Below are 19324 nucleotides of genomic sequence, written 5' to 3'. Positions count from 1 at the left end.
CTCTCTAAACACCATGGAATTCAACTAGGAAACAAAAGAAAATCAGAAAATGCTGTACATGTGGAAATTAAGGAAGGCAGTTCTTAAAGTGGAAGCTTAGATTGTTGATTTGAGGTCTTGTTCTATTTTAACTGCATCCCCAAAATTTTGAATTTTCATTTTCATTCCATTTAATATATATATATATTTGTTTATTTCTCCTGAAGCTTCCTCTTTGACCTATATGTTATTTAGATATGTACTTTTTAAATCTCCAAATATCCAGGAATTTTTCAGATATATTTCTGTTACTGATTTCTAATCAAATTTTATTAACATAGCTTTGTATCCTTTTCATTCTTTTATATTTAAGATTTGTTTTATGGCACAGAATATTAGCTATCTTGGTGAAAATTCTATGTGCATTTAAGAATAGTGTGTTTTCTGTTTTGTTGGGTGTGTATTGGTCTATAAATATTAATTACATCAGTTGATTGATAGTGTTATTCAAGTCCTCTATATGCTAACTAATTTTCTATATGCTTGTTCTATCAATTAATGATGGTGGAATGCTGAAGTCTCTAACTGTATATTTGTCAATTTTTTTCAGTTTTACCTTTTCTTTTAGTATATTTTGAAGCTCTGTTGTTAGGTTCAAACCACTTAAGACTGCTATGTCTTCTTGGAAAATTGACCCCTTTATCATTATACAGTGACTCTATTTATCCTTGACAATATGCTTTGTTCTGAAATCTATTTTATCTAATATTAAAATAAGTACACCAGTTTTATTTTGACTAAGGCTTACATGGTGCAATCTTTTGCCATCCTTTCAACTTTTATCCTATCTATATCTTCACATTTAAAGATGATTTCTTGTGGACATTATATAGTCTGATCTCTTCTTATTTTAATACAATCTGAAAATCTCTATCTTTTAATAGGTATGTTTAGGCCATTAACATTTAATATCATTATTGACATAGTTGGTTAAGATATACCATGTTGAGAGTTATATTCTATTTGTTCCATCTGTTTTTTTTTTTTTTCTTTATTTTCTGTTTTCCTTTTAGACTGATTGAGCAATATATATGATTCCATTTTATCACCTCTATTTACTTATCATTCTCTTTAAGAAAATTTAGTGGCTGACTTCACTTTTAAATAATATTTATACTGCTTCTCAAGTAGTGTAAAGACATAAAGAAATTTTAAACCTTTCTTATAGTGTATGCCTGTAGCAGTAAATTCTATTAGTATCTGTCTGAAAATATCTCCCCTATCCTCATTTCTGAAAGATATTTTCCCTGGGCATAGAATTCTGACTTGACAGTATACATATATTTTTTTCTTTTCAGCACTTTATAAATGTTACTTCATTGCCTTCTAACTTAGAGGTCTTCTGGGAAAAAGAAAGTCATGTATTTTAAATAAGACATGGATCAATGGCCCAATGACTGAGTATTTAGTTGATGATGTATGAAAACTGGCTTACTATATTGAGAAAATAAAAGTGGATTTCTATCCCACTGCAAAGAACAAAGGATACACCCCAAAGAATCAAAAATCAAATTGAGAAAGATAATTCTATGCAGTTATTAGAAGTTAACAAAAGTTTACAGAGATGAAAAGCTCATGGGTTCTACAGCATCTAATGGAGGCTCTGTGTCAACAAAAGGATATGATGGAGAAAGTTAATAGACTAATTATTTATTATCCACAGAAAACACCTGCGATATTTAATACCAGCAAAGGTCTAATATCTAGAATATACAAAGAACTCTTGCTAATCCACAGTAAAAATACAAGTCAAAATAAGAAAAAAATGGGCAAATGATGTGAACAAGCATTTCACAGGAGGAAAGACTCAAATGATGTTCACTAAGACAAAGACATAATTTGAACTTCTTATAGTGAAAGTACTAGAAAACTGGATAATGCAAGTGTTGCTGGGGAAGTGGAAATAAAAAAAAAATCTCATAAACTGCTTGTGAGAGTTTGTGGCCCACAATGACACGGACCAGCCATTCTGGAAAGTAATGTGACAGTTTTAAGTTAAATTCAGTGTAGGTATATGCTATGATCCAGATAAAGTCATATCCTGGATGTATATCCCAGAGCAATTCTTGCCTAACTATGAAAAAGTATATATGAATGCTCATCCCAGTGTAGTTTTTAGTAGAAGCAACTTGAATGCAATCCACTTGTTCTTCACTGGGAGGAGTGGACAATAAAATGTGGCACATGAACGGGATGTAATATTGTGCAGCAGTTAGAAAAAGACTAGATCTAAACACAGATACATTAATAGATCTTTAAAAAATGGTGCTGGGTGGAAAAGAAATAGGATGAGTTTATAACAATAACAATTATGTAAATTAAACTATATGCACATAAAACAAAACATATGCAAATAAATTATGCATATCAAGTGTACCAGAATGATTACTTATGGTGGGAGAGGAATGTAAGGGGAGGGATTAGATGAGAAGGCAGGAAGGAAAAAAAGGAAGAAAGGATGGGCTGAAGGAAAGGGGGAAACAAGGGAAGGCCTTGCATAAATCTCTAATAAGAGTGTCCTAAGAGCTTGAGATTATGATTAATCAAACATTCCATCACAAGTTCCAAAATAAGTATCTATGAGTCCTTCTATTAATTTAAGTAGGCCTGTAGGTAAATAAGAGGTAGATCAATACATGTATTGGTAGGTAGGTAGGTAGATGAGAGAGAAAGAGAGGAGGGAGGGGTGGGTTGATGGAAGATTGATAGATGGATGGAAGGAAGGAAGGAAGAAAAACACATACCAGGAGATAAAAAGAAGACAAAACCTTCCTTGAAATTATATGCTCAAGTTAAAGGGAAAACATAGTAAAACTTTTTTTTTTGAGGTATAAAGCATAGTAAAACTTGATGAATTGTGTCACTTATTGACATTTCTAAAATGTAAAATTTATTTGAAATATACATTCGTTTAGAGCACTGTGGGATAATTTCTCTCTAAAGGCTTAAGAATGCATTTTTCAAGTAGGAAGTAAATTTTCTCCTTTATAACATTCCCATATTCCACCCTACATTCCACAAACTAACTCCTGAACAACTGGTTACAGATTTCATCTACAAGTTGCTAGCATAAACCCTTCCTGGGACAAATACCAGTCTTTCAAAGAACAGCTTGACAATGTACATTTTGTAAACAAAAGAAAAACAGTAAGTAATTCAACAACTTGTATCTAGAGGACTTCCCTGGTGGCACAGTGGTTAAGAATCCACCTGCTAATGCAGGGGACATGGGTTCGAGCCCTGGTCCTGGAAGATCCCACATGCCACAAAGCAACTAAGCCAGTGCACCACAACTACTGAGCCTGTGCTCTAGAGCCCACGAGCCACAACTAATGAGCCTGTGTGCCACAACTACTGAGCCCCGTGTGCCACAACTACTGAAGCACACTCACCTAGAGCCCATTCTCTGCAACAAGAGAAGCCACCGCAATGAGAAGCCGGTGCACCTCAATGAAGAGTAGCACCCACTCACTGCAACTAGAGAAAGCCCATGTGCAGTAACAAAGACCCAACACAGCCAAAAATAAAATAATTTTATTAAAAAAAACTAACTTGTATTTATACATGTTGTCTCAAGTGACCCTTCCAATGGCCTACTAAAATAGAAAGGCTTTATTTTTTCATTACAAATATACTGTTTAGGGCCTCCCTGGTGGCACAGTGGTTGAGAGTCCGCCTGCCGATGCAGGGGACACGGGTTCGTGCCCCGGTCTGGGAAGATCCCACATGCCGCGGAGCAGCTGGGCCTGTGAACCATGGCCGCTGAGCCTGTGCGTCCGGAGCCTGTGCTCCACAATGGGAGAGGCCACAACAGTGAGAGGCCCGTGTACCACAAAAAAAAAAAAAAAAAAAAAAAGAATATACTGTTTATCACCAGTTTATATATGAAGATAGATTATTGTGGGATTTATAAGAAATTACTACTTTACAATATTGCCTTTATTATTCTTTCCCTTTGCCATGTTGGACAAATATTCAATTATTAAATATAAACATTATGAACACCTTATAAAGTTTCAACATGTGTGAATATATCAATCATATGGATGACATAGAAAATTCTAATTCACATAATTCCGTTTCTCCCTAATGCCAGAGTCCCAACTTTAATGAAAAATATTGTTGGATTATCCTGGTAAAATTACTTTAACAATGACAGTTCCAATGAATTCTACTTGTATTTTCTTTCAATGTGTTTTGTTTTTGTCTTTTCCTGTGCTGAACAAAATTATCCAATTTGAGCTGCCTGCCTGTTTAGCTAAATAAGATTATTCAGTGGTCTAGTTAATCTTGAGCCATTGCAGAGAGTGAAGTAATATATTCTGTCCCCACTAGTTTAGCCCTTTTAATTTTTTTCCAAAGAAGAAAGGTTTATGTTGTGGGAGAGGCAGAAGGTCTTAGATCATAACCATGAAGCGCTAGGGTAATAAGGGAGACTAGCCCATCTGTATGTGTGAATGTGAAATCCTATCTGTGCAGGTCACTGCCAGCATTGAAGGAGACAGGGGCATGGGGTTTGTGCATGAACTTCACGTTTTATTTCATCCAAGTGAGGAAAGAAGGAGTAACCATTATGAACAATCCCACCCATAAAATCATTGGTATTTTACTAATCCTTCTGCTGTGCAGATGCATTTTCCTTGACCAGCCAACAGGCTTTTAATGGTCATGCCATCTCCCTTCAAATCTCTTTCAAACTGTTAAAAATGTAGCCAGCATACTGCTTCCTATAATCCTCCCACCCACCCCCTTCCCATACCTTTATTCCTGATGAAAGCTAAATTTTAAGGTTTTCCTTAGTCAAGGGACAGTGCTTTCAGGAAATACACACTGGACTATAAATGCATTTGATCAAAAACATTTGAAATGTGTACAAAAGCAGCCAAGTCAGAAAAAGAAAAGGACGGCTACATAAAGATGTCATATCTATAAAAGAGTTAGTTGTAAAAAGCTTTGGTTAACTGGTTAAGTTAAACAAAGCACAATTATGGCTCTCCTGTACTCTTTCCCATTCCTTTCTCTCTATTTATGCACATTAAACTCACTAATTAACATTGTATAGTTGTTCTAAATTCTAATTTCACTTCATTTTCCTGACAATCCTGCTTTCGTGTCTGCTGATATAGGAAAAAAACTAATTTTATAGAGTTCTTTCACTTTTCAAAATATTTTACTTACTCTTCTTCCAATGGTGTGCATTTTCACTATGAATAAATATAGAAAAATACACATTATATACCATAACCCTGTTCTTCCTCAAAGAATTCACTGAGTTTTTTAAAATGGGAAATCCAAAGATATTCAGAGATTGCTTTGAATAACTAATGGCAGACTTATATTAAGTTATAATTTAGATATAAGCCAAAAGCAGCATTGTTCAACATTCTCTAGGTTTAAAAGGAGCAAACAAAACAAAACAATAATAGTTTAGCTAATTTGTCCATGAATGCCATAAGGTCATATTACATTGCCTACTTGTACATTCTAATCACTGACACGCTCATTAGAGTAGCACTGGGCTATGTAGCATGCCAATCCCAAGGCAACAAGGAAGCATAAAAGTCTAGGTAGAATATCAGCAATTAAACACAATGAAGTATAAGAAGGAAAATACCAGTGGTAAGGCAAGATGTGATATAATAAGGTAATGCACATACTGATCAACAAGAAAAACACCTGGACCACCCATGTTAGGAAACCAAAACACAAAAGCAATACAAGGGAATGACCTTGAGATCCAGTCAGTAGGGTGCCTAAATCTCAGTTGCTGCTGAACTCCTCTTTCTCCTGGTGAAAAACAATTCTGAATGACTACGTAAGCCTCTGTGAGAATGGGGGTAGATGGCTGGTAAGAGAATGGGTTTGGAAAGGTTTCTAGAGGGATTTCTCTAAAAAGTAATTAACATTGATTTCCAATATTTTAATTGGAGAAAGTTGAATACATAGAAGTTTTATAACACTCAGAGATTAAGGATATATTTGTATAAAATCTGTGAATAAAATAATTATATACCCAAGATTTTCTCTCTCTCTCATTTATCTATCTATATAATTACTGTTAATTCAGTTTATTTTGAAAGGAATTCAGTAAATTTATGGGAAAAATAGCTCAAGAACAGAAATTATATAACTGTTTTATTTTTATTTTATTTTATTATTCATATCATTAGCTCATATAACAGTTGAAAAAGACACATTGATGTGAGCACACAAAACACAGTTTCTATTCTTCTCCCAGTCTTATTCATGAAGATTTGGTAGTGTCTCTAGTAAATCAACAAGTGACATTTAAATGTATAATCATTTTAATGTAGTTTTATTCCTGTTTTTAATGTATATAAAATATTAACTCTATTAAATATTTTAATGTCATATATAATGTAACCAGGTACACTGTGAAAACATGATAATATAAATGTTTGCATTGTTCATTTGTGATAACAAATATTAAACCTTTTGAACGGACACTTAGTAAGCACTACTATTTCCTTTTTTCTTCAATTTTTCATATGTAGTTTTGCTTTGCTTTTAAGGAATATAATGTAAATTAGCTCTATCTTTTATTTCATTATTAAATATTAGAACAGTTAGTTAATTGGCTAATTACTATAAATGTAAAAATTTTGTTTCTAACAACATTAGGTTAGAAGGTTAATCCATTTATTTTTCTATAATTGAGAAGAAATATTGTATTTATTTTTAATGATTTTAATAGAGTCTCTAAAATTCAAGAGTACTTGAATTATAAACTTTTCAAGGACTTAGGGGCTTTGATTAACATTTATAACTTATAAAATGATTTTTATTAAAATAATTAAAATCAAAGTTGCCTTCTCTCCTATTTGAATAAAGATTGTCCAGTAAGTCCTTTGGAGTTGTGGAGGTCTTACAGTGCCTTGGGGCTATCATTTGTTACATCTTACAGTCTTACTTAGCATATGAGGTTTAATGTATGTTGACCAATAAATCTCTGCTACACAGGTTTATTTTTCCAAAGTTGTATCTCTCTGGTAAAGAGAATGTCTGTGTCTGTACATGCACATACTAATGTATGCATAACCACCCTTATCCATATTTAGAGACAGAGATAATTTATGTCCTGGTTAGTTGGTTTCTAGATAACAAAGGATTTACAGTTGTACATCTTCTATTTGTATGTTATATACACCATCTACAACTATCATTGGATTTTTCCTAATTATGTACAGGCATACCTTGGAGATACTGTGGGTTCAGTTCCAGACTACAACAATAAAGTCAGTAACACAACAAAGCAAGTCACGTGAATTTTTTGGTTTCCCAGTGCATATAAAAGTTATATTTACAATATACATAGTCTACTTATTGTACCATAGCATTATGTCTAAAAAGGCAATGTATATTACTTAATTAAAAAATGCTTTATTGCTAAAAATATGCTAACCATCATATGAGCCTTCAACAAGTCCTAATCTTTTTGCTGGTGCAGGATCTTGTCTCCATGTTGACGGCTACTAACCCATCATGGTGGTGGATGCTGAAGGTTGGTTGTGGCAGTTTTTATTTCTTAAAGTAAGACAGCAGTGAAGTTTTCCACATCAATTGATTTTTCATTTCACCAATGATTTCTCTGTAGCACACAATGCTGTTTGACAACAATTTACCCACAGAACTTTAAAAATTGAAGTCAATCCTTTCAAAACCTGCTGCCGCTTTATCAAATAAATTTATGTAATATTCTAAGTCCATTGTTGTCATTTCAACAATCTTCACAGCATCTTCACCAGGAGTAGATTCTATCTCAAGAAACCACTTTCTTTGCGCATCCATAGGAAGAAACTCCTCATCCATTTAAGTTTTATCATGAGAGTGCAGCAATTCAGTCACATCTTCAGGCTCCAATTCTAATTCTAGTTCCCTTGTTATTTCCACCACATCTGCAGTTCCTTCCTCCACTGAAGTCTTGACTCCCTCAAAGTTATCCATGAGGGTTAGAATCACCTTCTTCCAAACTCATGTTAATGTTGATATTTTGACTTCTTCCCATGAATCACAAATGTTCTTAGTGGCATCTAAAATGGTGAATCCTTTCCAGAAGGTTTTTTATTTATTTTGCCCAGATCCATCAGAGAAATTATCTTCTTTGGCAGCAATAGTCTTACAAAATGTATTTCTTGTATAATAAGATTTGACAGTTGAAATGACTCCTTGATCCATGGGCCGCAGAATGGATGTTGTGTTGGCAGGCATAAAAACAACATGAATCTTGTTGTACATCTCCATCAGACCTCTTGACCAGGTGCATTGTCAATGAGCAGCAATATTTTCAAAGGAATATTTCTTTTCTGAGCAGTAGGTCTCTACACTGGGCTTAAAATATTCAGTAAACCATGCTGTAAACAGATGTTATTGTTCTTTATTGTTCCATTTATAGAGCACAGGAAGAGTTGACTTGACATCATCCTTTAAGTGCCCTAGGATTTTCAGAATGGTAAATGAGCACTGGCTTCAAATTAAAGTCACCAGTTGCATGAGCCCCTAACAAGAGAGTCAGCCTGTCCTTTAAAGCTTTGAAGCCAGGCCTTGACTTCTCCTTTTTAGCTATGAAAGTACTAGATGGTATTTTCTTTCACTATAAGGCAGTTTCGTGTACAATGAAAATCTGTTGTTTAGTGCAGGCACCTTCATTAACTATCTTGGCTAGATCTGGATAATTTGCTTCAGCTTCTACATCATCACTTGTTGCTTCCTCTTGCACTTTTATGTTATGGAGATGGCTTCTTTCCTTAAACCTCATGAACCAACATCTGCTAGCTTCAAAGTTTTTTATGCTGCTTCCTCACCCCTCTCAGCTTTCACAGAATTAAAGAGAGTTAAGGCCTTGCTCTGGATTAGGCTTTGGCTTAAGTGAATGTTGTAGTTGGTTTGATCTTCTATCCAGACCACTAAAACTTTCTGCATATCAGCAATATGGTTGTTTCACTTTCTTATCACTCCTTTGTTCACTGGAGTCGTACTTTTAATTTCCTTGAAGAACTTTTGCTTTGTGTTTGGCGCAAGAGTTCCAGCTTTTGGCCTATCTAGGCTTTAGACATGACTTCCTCACTAAACTTAATCATTCCTAACTTCTGATTTAAAATGAGAGACATGTGACTCTTCCTTCCTTTGCACACTCAGAGGCCAGTGCAGGATTATTCATGGGCCTAATTTCAATATCATTGTGTCTCAGGGATAGGGAGGCTTGAGGAGAGGGAGAGAGATGGGCAGAGTTGCTCTGTGGAACAGTCAGAACACATATGACATTTATCGATTAGGTTCACCAACTTATTTGGGTGTAGCTTGTGGCACATCAAAACAGTTATAATAGTAGCACCAAAGATCACTCATCATAGAACACCATAACAAATATAATAATTAAAAAGTTTGAACTATTGAGAGAATCCCAAAATGTGACAAAGAGACAGGAAATGAGCAAATGCTGTTAGAAAAATGACACCAATACACCTGCTCTACACAGGGTTGCTGCCAACCTTCAATTTGTAAAAAATGCAGTATCTGCAAAACACAGTAAAACAAAGTGCAATAAAACTAGGTATGCCTGTACAACTGGTCTGATTCTAAGCAATCACCATATAGACTTTCCAGGTACCAAATAGTTGGTTTCATTCAAGAATCATAAAATGATCCCATGAATTAATAATGGTTGAATTAATGCTGTAAGCTACCTAGGATTCTTTCATTTTATATTCTGAATACTGAATGGGGAAAATTGATGCCCAGTCCTAGTTGGTGGTCACTTCTCTGTTGAGTTCAGGCTGGATTAAGTGATCACTATACTTGAGAATTTTTCTTTTACTCATTTGTATTCTATATTTCAGAGAGTTTGTGATTTAAACTATTAAACTTAATTATCCAAATTTATTTAGTGATTTGAACTGCTTTCAATTAAAAAAAATTTAAGTACATGTGAACACATACATATATTCTTATAAAGTTCTAATATCTCATTCATAATAATTATTTTTAATTACTTTTTGTGCATCACTTTAAGGAAAATAATCCTCTTTAGTTAACTCTATAACTTGCTAAATAGTACTGGATAAAAATTAAAACTACACTGAAAAACCTCTGAATGTCAGGCAAATACCTGGAAGGCCTGTCACCCCTATCTAGTGAGTGCCTTTGACAGATATCAACAAGCAGTTGTCACAGTCTTTGCCACAGAGTATATACTCAGCCTAAGAATCTGTCTCAACACTTTGCTACAGAAAACCACTATCAACTGAAAGCCCTTGGCATAGGATGTGAAACTTAATGGCCACCCAAGACACAGCAATTATGACTTCTGTGATGTGACCTCTTCTTAACTTTACAGATATAACATATCTCCAAGCTTGTTTCCATTATACCAAGTGTCTTACAGCCTCTTAGCAGCCCACCTCATTTTCAATGCTCTATGGTAAAAATGGCATATTACTTAAAGAGCCTATAAAGGTAAAGCCATTTACTACATTGTTCTATTAATTAGTCATCTACCTCCCCACCTATACAATGAGCCTAGAAGGCACATATTATGAGAACCATTAAATGAATGAAAAAGTTAAAAACTAAATGGCATCTAATTTTCTTAAATTTAGGTAGGAGCTCTAGATTTATAATTTCCAGCTAATGAAATTATGAGAACTTGAACTGAGTTTGATTAATTAATAACATATTAATGAATTATAGCATAACTACTACCAAAAATAATGTATATGTGAACAAACACATCCTTTGCTTCTACAAAGAAAAGCTATAGTTTTATTATAAAAGGAATAAACGAGGATTGTACCAGTTCCAATAAGAAAGAGATACAAATGAAAAGTTAATATTCCCCACTACAATTATACTTTTCTAAGGAAGCTTCTCTTAATAGTTCAGAGTGTATGATTCTATACATATATAATATATTCTTGTTTATCTGGTTGTTTAAAAGTAGGAGATATGTATATATATCTTCATCATATTGTAGTTATATTTTCCAGAGAATACATACATACAGAGAAGTCTCCTTTTTGTTTGTTTGTTTGTTCTTTAACATCTTTATTGGAGTATAATAGTTTTACAATGTTGTGTTAGTTTCTCCTGTATAACAAAGTGAATCAGCTATATGTATACATATATCCTCACATCCTCTCCCTCTGGCGTCTCCCTCCCACCCTCCCTATCCCACCCCTCTAGGTGGTCACAAAGCAACAAGCTGATCTCCCTGTGCTATGCGGCTGCTTCCCACTAGCTATCTATTTTACATTTAGTAGTATATATTATTCCATGCTACTCTCTCACTTCATCCCAGCTTACCCTTCCCCCTCCCCGTGTCCTCAAGTCCATTCTCTACATCTGCGTCTTTATTCCTGTCCTGCCCTTAGGTTCTTCACAGCCACTTTTTTTTTTTTTTTTAGATTCCATATATATGTGCTAGCATATGGTATTTGTTTTTCTCTTTCTGACTTACTTCACTCTGTATGACAGACTCTAGGTTCAGCCACCTCTATAATGGAGACTCTACAGACAAGTTGCACAATTCCCTCAACCATTACACCTTGCTGAATATTGAGGTAGGTTGTTTGAGTTATTATAGGTTTTACTCCGTAATTACTATCACCAAAAAAACAGCAATGACACACTTCCATTTTGTAAGTGACACATTCCATTTTGTAAGTGACACATTCCATTTTGAAAGTGACACACTTCCATTTTGCTTTCATTTCTACTGAATAAATTCCTAGAAATGAGTTTGAAACACCAAAGAATACGTGCATACTAACATTTCAATAGTTACTGACAGAGAGTGCCCGTTCACATTTCCACTAAAATTATGTGGATTTGATTCCCAGACCTTGACAATTTCTGAATGCATTAATATTTTTTGTGTGGGAAGGGTATGTTTTTAATTTAATAAGTTTTTAAAATTTTAGAACAGTTTTAGATTTACAGAATTCTTGCAAAGATAGTACTGAGATTTACCCAGTTTTCCTTAATATTAACATCTTATATTAGCATGGTATACTTGAGCCAATATTTTATATTATCATTAACTAAAATCCATATTTTATTTATATTTCCACAATTCTTCCCAAATGTATTTTTTCAGTTCCAGAATCCCATTCAGGATATCACATCACATTTAGTTATGTCTCCGTAGGCAACTCTTGGCTATGAGAATTTCTCAGACTTCGTTTTTGTCATAAGTCCTTAATGATATATAAATGACTGAGTAAATGAATTAGGGAAAATAAACAAATCTCCTGTACAGAATTCCTTGTACTTTGTGTAGACATTCTACCATCAAGTAAGAAGAACATAACTCCCTACACTTTCAGCATGGGGTTTTTCCAAAAAGGACTATGAAAAGGAAGGGAGGAAAAAAAAAGAAAAAGAGTAATTTTACTGTGGTAAACTTGACAACAGTAAAGTTAGGTGATAAAAGGTAACATAAACAGTGATAAGTCATATTGATAGTATGTACCTTTGATATGATGTGATGAGAATGGCACTTTACCTCTGTAGTCTCCCCCCAAACCCATAACTGCAGCTTAATCATGAGGAAAAAATCAGACAAATCCCCACTGAGGGGATTCATATGAAATGCCTGACCAGCAATCCTCAAACTGCAAAATATTTTTAATGTTTCCTAATCTGATTAATGAAAAATGATGATGTTTTACTAAAGCACTTTCTATTTCCTAAAGCACTTAAGATCTGATAATTGGCTTACTTATTCTCACAGTACTTTGTACATTGTATGAGCTGAAAATAATTGAATGAATGAATGAATGAATAAGCTGTTGCTTAGTGCTACTTAAGGAGCCCTTATTTAAGGTTGTCAATTTGTAATGTTTCTTTGCTCATGTTACACCTGAACATTTCTAGGTCCTTTAAGAAACAACCATTGGGGGAGAGGGTGCTGCTTTTCATCCTAAAGGTTGTAAATTTGTTTCCTTTTTAATGGTAGCTGTGATATTTGGAACACTTTTTCATAAACTTCAAATTTTTATATCTATTTGGATATTTAAGGCTGTTCTAAATACCAGAATTCAAGATACTTTGCTTAAAATCATGCACACAGGGGCTTCCCTGGTGGCGCAGTGGTTGAGAGTCCGCCTGCCGATGCAAGGGACACGGGTTCGAGGCCTGGTCTGGGAAGATCCCACATGCCGCGGAGCGGTTAGGCCCGTGAGCCATGGCCGCTGAGTCTGCGCGTCCGGAGCCTGTGCTCCGCAACGGGAGAGGCCACAACAGGGAGAGGCCCACGTACCGCAAAAAAATAAAATAAAATAAATTAAAAAAATAAAATAAAATCATGCACACATATTGAAAATCCCATAAACAAAATTATCCAGTTTTACACATACCAAGACAAACAAAAATATCACATATGAGGTAACAAATGGAAAGAGCTTTTGCCAATGCCTGGGGTCTTTGGCAATATTAATACTTGGGACAATCTTTTGAAGAATTCCATAGCGTGTGACAAACTGTTCCCATACACAGTTTACAGTCAGGGACAAAGCTGCACTGTAATGATGCGTCACCTGAAATACATGTAACTCTAAACCAAGGTTTGGAAAGACCTGATTCCCCTCCTAACTCTTCTGATTTGCTAAGCAACTAGCAATCTTCCCTCCAATCTCCACTCAAATATCCCTCCATGAAAAGGATATTATAAAGATGAGTGAAATCTTTTCTGCAAAGTACTTGAACAAATACAGCACACTGCTATGTCCAACGTCTCTAGCAAGTCACTAGCCAGATCCCATTGTAATATTTATGACTTATATTTGACATAACTGTTACACCACACTCCCCACCATCATAAACATGAGCTAGTCATTTATTTTTCAATATTATAAAGCCAAGCTTGTGCTCTATGCTAACATTTATACATTCATGAAAAAAGTAACAAGCTTTTTGGTAAAGCATGCGCTGAAGAACTCTCTTTTTCACTTTGGCAGTTTCTAAGAGTTGCAAGTGGCTAACTTTCACTAGAACTTAATTGAAAACTGACTCCTTAGTCATGCATTGTGTGTGAACAACAATAACAAAAACGAACAAAAGACAAATGTTTAAACATGCTGCATTAAGGAATTTTAAAAGACAAGAGCTGTTTCCAGCATTTTCAAGAGTTAAGGTAAAAATGATCTCTTTTGACTTGATGAAAACATCATTAATGGTTTTATAATTTTAGTAAAAACACATCCTACATAGTTGCTTCTTCCTTTTTTTCTTCTATTAGTTTGAAGAAAAGCCAAAGAAAATCTAGAAGCATAAGCCTATCATTGCTTTAAAATGTGAAAAAGCATCTAGTTCAGTTTAATGCCTTGAAGGTTTCTGTGCCAGAGAATAAATATACTGCCAGTTGAACACTGAAGAAAAAGAAGATATGAAAAGTTATGCTGAGTTTTTGTCTCTCTCAAAGGCCAGAATTGTGGAGTACAAGGAAGAGCTGAAGAAGATGAAAAATATCATTACATTTGATCAGATGACCATTGAGGACTTGAATAAAGTCTTTCCAGAAACTAAATTAGACAAGTAGAAGTATCTCTACTGACCTCACAAGCCAACTGAGAATTTATAAACTTGAGTCTGGGAGAAAGCTCTGACCCTTATATTATATGCTTTAGACATTAAAATAATTATAAAGAAAATACATACATATTGCAAAATTATTACCACAATAAAGTTAACTAACACATCCAGCTTAGTTTTGGAGGTTTTTCTCTTTTTTTTTTCTTTTTTCTTTTTTTGAACAACATAAGGGATTCAGGGCCTGCTCCTGGTGGAGTTATGAGGTTTCCCAGGTTGTCAAACAGGGTGCACCTGGAGCCTGCAGGGACACTATGTGACTGGGGGGGGTGGAGAAAGTAAGTGTGGGTCCTGATGGAGGGACAGATAAAGAATGAGCTCGAGCCCCAGTGTTGGCTCAGAAATGGTGGGATCAGCTCCTAGGCACTGTAGCTGCCACTACTCATTCCAGAGGAAGTTCAGCCTCATGGGATGTGGGGAATTTGAATAGATACCAAGGGTTCACATGGATCAGGATTAAGTTTCAAATAATACCTAAGATTCTTTAACCAATAAATTAAAGATGGCATGCTGAGTAATACAATCCATCTTAATCCATAAATCACAATACTGTACATGTGAAGACTATCCAGCATCACTGACAGATAAAGGAAGATGGTGTACTATAGTCTTTATGGTGATTGGATTCACAGTCTGTCTCTCCACTTTCAACATCTTTTTTCTAACTAATAAAAACAAATGTTTTCAATAGTATTTCCATCCATGCTAGAGGCATTTGAGGGCATATAAGAAGATTACAAGCAGACCTGTATTAATTCTGTGATCAATAAGTTTGTTTATGATTCATTTTCTCAATATGAACACCTCTATTCATCCTGTTAGTTGTTACCATTATTCATTTATATAATTCTCAGGCATATACCATGCAAATTTATTGCATAGTTTATCTATTGCTTAAATGTTTAAAGCTAAAAATATAAGAAACACTAATAAATGATTACTAGTTAATGAAAATAAAAAGTATTTTGAAAACTTAATCTCAAGACACTCTTCCCTTCAAACTATGTTCATGTAGTCAAAAATTTTATGCACTTAATACATCAACTTACAAGGTAGAAATGGTAAACCTATATTTTCATAACTCTAAGTGTATTTTTATTTTGAATAAACAGAAAGAAGTTTTGGATTTCTATTTTTTTCTCTCCCTGACTCAAAGTGCATTGCCATTTCAAATAACCTCTTTCTAAAAATATGCTAGGGTTAAATTTGGTATAACACATAAAAATATTTCTAGTATTTCAAAAGAACAAATGTAAATCTGAGCCAGAACAATTAGGCAAGAAAAAGAAATAAAAGGCACCCAAATTAAAAAGGAAGAGGTAAAATTCTCTCTGTCTTTATGTGACATAATCTTATAAATAGAAAATCCGAAAGACTCCACCAAAAATACTGTTAGAATTAATAAATTCAGTAAAGTTTCAGGGTACAAATCATATGAAAACAATTTGCATTTCTAAGCACAAACAATAAGCTACTCACAGAGGAAATTAAGAAAACAATACCATTTATCATAGCATCAAAAATAACATAAGGGCTTCCCTGGTGGTGCAGTGGTTGAGAGTCCGCCTGCTGATGCAGGGGACACGGGCTCGTGCCCCGGTCCGGGAGGATCCCACATGCCGCGGAGCGGCTGGGCCTGTGAGGCATGGCCACTGGGCCTGCGCGTCCGGAGCCTGTGCTCCGCAACGGGAGAGGCCACAACAGTGAGAGGCCCACATACCGCAAAAACAAAACAAAACAAAACAAAACAAAAACAGAAAAACATAATACTTCAGAATAAACATAAGCAAGGAATAAAAGACTTGTATGCTGAAAATTAATACATTGATGAAACAAACTTACAGAAGTAAATGGAAAGACATCTCATGTTCATGTATTGGAAGACTTAACATTGTTATGACACACATACTGCCCAAAGCAATCTACAGATTTAATGCTATTCCCATAAATATTCCAGTGGAATTTTTTAAAGAAATAGAAAAAAAAATCTAAAAAGAGCAAAGCTGGAGGCATCACGCTTCCTGATTTCAATTTATAATGCAGGTGGGCGGAGCCCATGGCAGCGCGGAATCGGTGAGCCGAGCTGGACTCCCTTATACTGCAGCTGCTCAGGGACCTGGAGGAACTGGAGGTGAAGTGGGCGGCGCTGAATGCCCAGGTGGAGGAGGGCTGGCTCTCGCTCTCCAAAGCTCGCTATGCCATGGGTGCGAAGTCAGTAGGGCCTCTGCAGTATGCTTCCCGCATGGAGCCCCAGGTCTGCGTCTGCACCAGCGAGGCCCAGGACGAACCCCAGAAGTTCTGGATGGTGAGAGCCGGCACCCAGACTACAGAGGAGGTGGGACCCCGCGAGGCAGTTCTGCGCAGGCGTAAGGGTCTCACGAGGACCCCGCAGCCCGACCCCTCCCCAGCTCCCCAGGACCCTCTGAACTGGTTTGGAATCCTGGTACCTCACAGTCTGCGGCAAACTCAAGCCAGCTTCCGGGAGGGTCTGCAGCTGGCTGCAGACATGGCCAGCCTTCAGATCCGCATTGACTGGGGTCGAAGCCAGCTCCAGGGGCTGCAGGAGAAACTCAAGCAGCTGGAGCCCGGGGCTCCCTGACCTGCCACCACAGAAGCAAGGCAGTGAGCACAGCTGTTCTTCCATGTGGCAGCATTATCTCAGGCCTTCTTCCTTCACAGATAGCCCCCCACCCCAGCTATTCCTCCCTCCTTAATACTTCTCTGGTCTGCATGTTTCCAACTTTGTTAGGTGGGGACGTTTGAAGGGACAAAGTGAGTAATGTTGAAAACCACTACTCTGAAACCACTTCTAGACTTCTGTTGTCTCAGGACATATTCATGTGGGGCAGACACAAACCTGTTAGGTTAGTTCATATCACTGAACAACTGTAACAACCTGATGCATAAATCAGCTGTGGTTTTTCATTAAAGGATGAAATATTGCACAGCTAGTGGCAGGGAAGGACAAGAAGTAGGTGCTTCACTTTCACTAGATCCTTAAAAGTGATTTTGATGGAGGAAAAAACCATACACAGCTAACAGATCAGGACAGAATGATTCCTCATCGATAAAACACACACAAACCTGAGTAGATGTGGGCAGTGCTTGGCAGGTTTTAAGCCAGAAAGTAAAAAGGATCGGAACTAGATTTTCAAGGGAAATCTTTCAAGAGACCATTCAGGTTTTTAAAAACTTGGCCTTATCTTTCCAAGAGTGAGTCTTTTAATTTGTTGAAGGGCCAGGAATTCTGTGTCAATTCATATTCCTACTGGCTTGTTGATATTTTTAACAGTTTCTAGGAACTAATTGTTATGTTTGGTGGATGTTAGTTTTTTGTTCATAATATGAGATGTAAATTTTTTTCCCAGTTTGTCTTTTAATTTTGCTTATGGTGGTTTAAAAAAAAAAACGAACTTATTGTAAAATAAAACACATTACATAAAACTGCACAGACCAAATGAATAGCTCAAAGAGCAAGGTGAAAGCTATCATGAGCATCTCTCAGCTCTTGTGTTTTTAAGTCAGTTTTCTTAGTACATTTGAATTTATCAATCAGCTATTTTATGATTTCTTGCTTTGGGATTGTAGTTGATGTGACGGTAAGGGAATTCGCCAGTGTTTTCCTCAAGAACTTTTGTGTTTTCAAGTGAGGTACAGGGTGAGTCCTGCACTCAATTTCCTCTTTTCTACCACAGATCCACATACAGGGGACCACCCTTATCGCTGATTTGTGATGCCACCTTTTTCTTTCGATTAATCGCAATGTTGTATACCCGTACCATGTTCCGGCGGTTCCATTCTGTTTCATTGATCTTAATGTCAGACACAGGAACCACACTGTTTTAATTTTTGAGCCTTTAATACATACTTTAAGCACAAAAAAAAAATTTATAATGCAAAGCTACAGTAACTAAAACAGTATAGTACTGGCACAAAGATGGATATATAGGCCAATGGAACAGAATTGAAGGCCCAGAAATAAACCTATGTATATATGGGTCAACTGATCTTCAACAAGTGTGCCAAGAACACATAATGGGGAAAGGATAGTCTATTCAACAAATGGTACTGGGAAAACTGGATATCCCCATATAAAAGAATGAAATTGGACCTTTCTCACTCCATATGCAAAAAACAACTCAAAATGGATTAAAGATGCAAATGTAAGACCCTCACACTGTAAAACTCCAAGAAGAAAACATTGGAGGGAAAACTTTACAACATTGGTCTTGGCAATCCATGAAATCATGGATATGTCACCAAAGGAACAGGCAAGAAAAGTAAAAATAAACAAGTGGGACTGCATCAAACTAAAAAGCTTCTGTGCAGCAAAGGAAACTAACAGAGTGAAAAGGAAACTTACAGAATGGGAGAAAATATTTGCAAACCATATATCTGATAAGGGGTTAATATGAAAAATATATATGGAACTCCTACAATTCAATAGCAAAAAACCCCCCAAAAAACAGAATTTAAAATTGGGCAAAAGATTTGAATAACATTTCTCCAAATAAGACAAATAATGACCAAAAGGTATATGAAAAGATACCAAACATTACTAATCATCAGGAAAATGCAAATCAAACCCACAATGAGATATCATCTCACACCTGTCAGGATGATTATTATATAAAAAAATAAAAGAAGAAGAAAAATTGGGACAAGTTTGTGGAAAATTGAG

At 35.8% G+C, this 19324-nt stretch overlaps 1 protein-coding gene across 1 annotated transcript; it reads left to right on the top strand.

Annotated features, from left to right (window-relative positions):
* Nucleotides 1-7542: 7542 nt before the first annotated feature.
* On the top strand, nt 7543-17242 carry LOC307058055 (coiled-coil domain-containing protein 115-like; the record flags this gene model as incomplete). The annotated part of the gene is made up of 2 exons (XM_079711396.1): nt 7543-7561; nt 16722-17242. The coding sequence occupies 2 exons, from the start codon at nt 7543-7545 to the stop codon at nt 17240-17242; spliced, it is 540 nt and encodes a 179-aa protein (XP_079567522.1).
* Nucleotides 17243-19324: the final 2082 nt, after the last annotated feature.

The sequence above is a fragment of the Hyperoodon ampullatus genome, assembly GCF_949752795.1.
Source record: "Hyperoodon ampullatus genome assembly, chromosome: 1".
In the NCBI taxonomy this organism is placed as follows: Eukaryota; Metazoa; Chordata; class Mammalia; order Artiodactyla; family Ziphiidae; genus Hyperoodon; species Hyperoodon ampullatus.
This window is presented reverse-complemented; position numbering and strand designations above follow the sequence as displayed.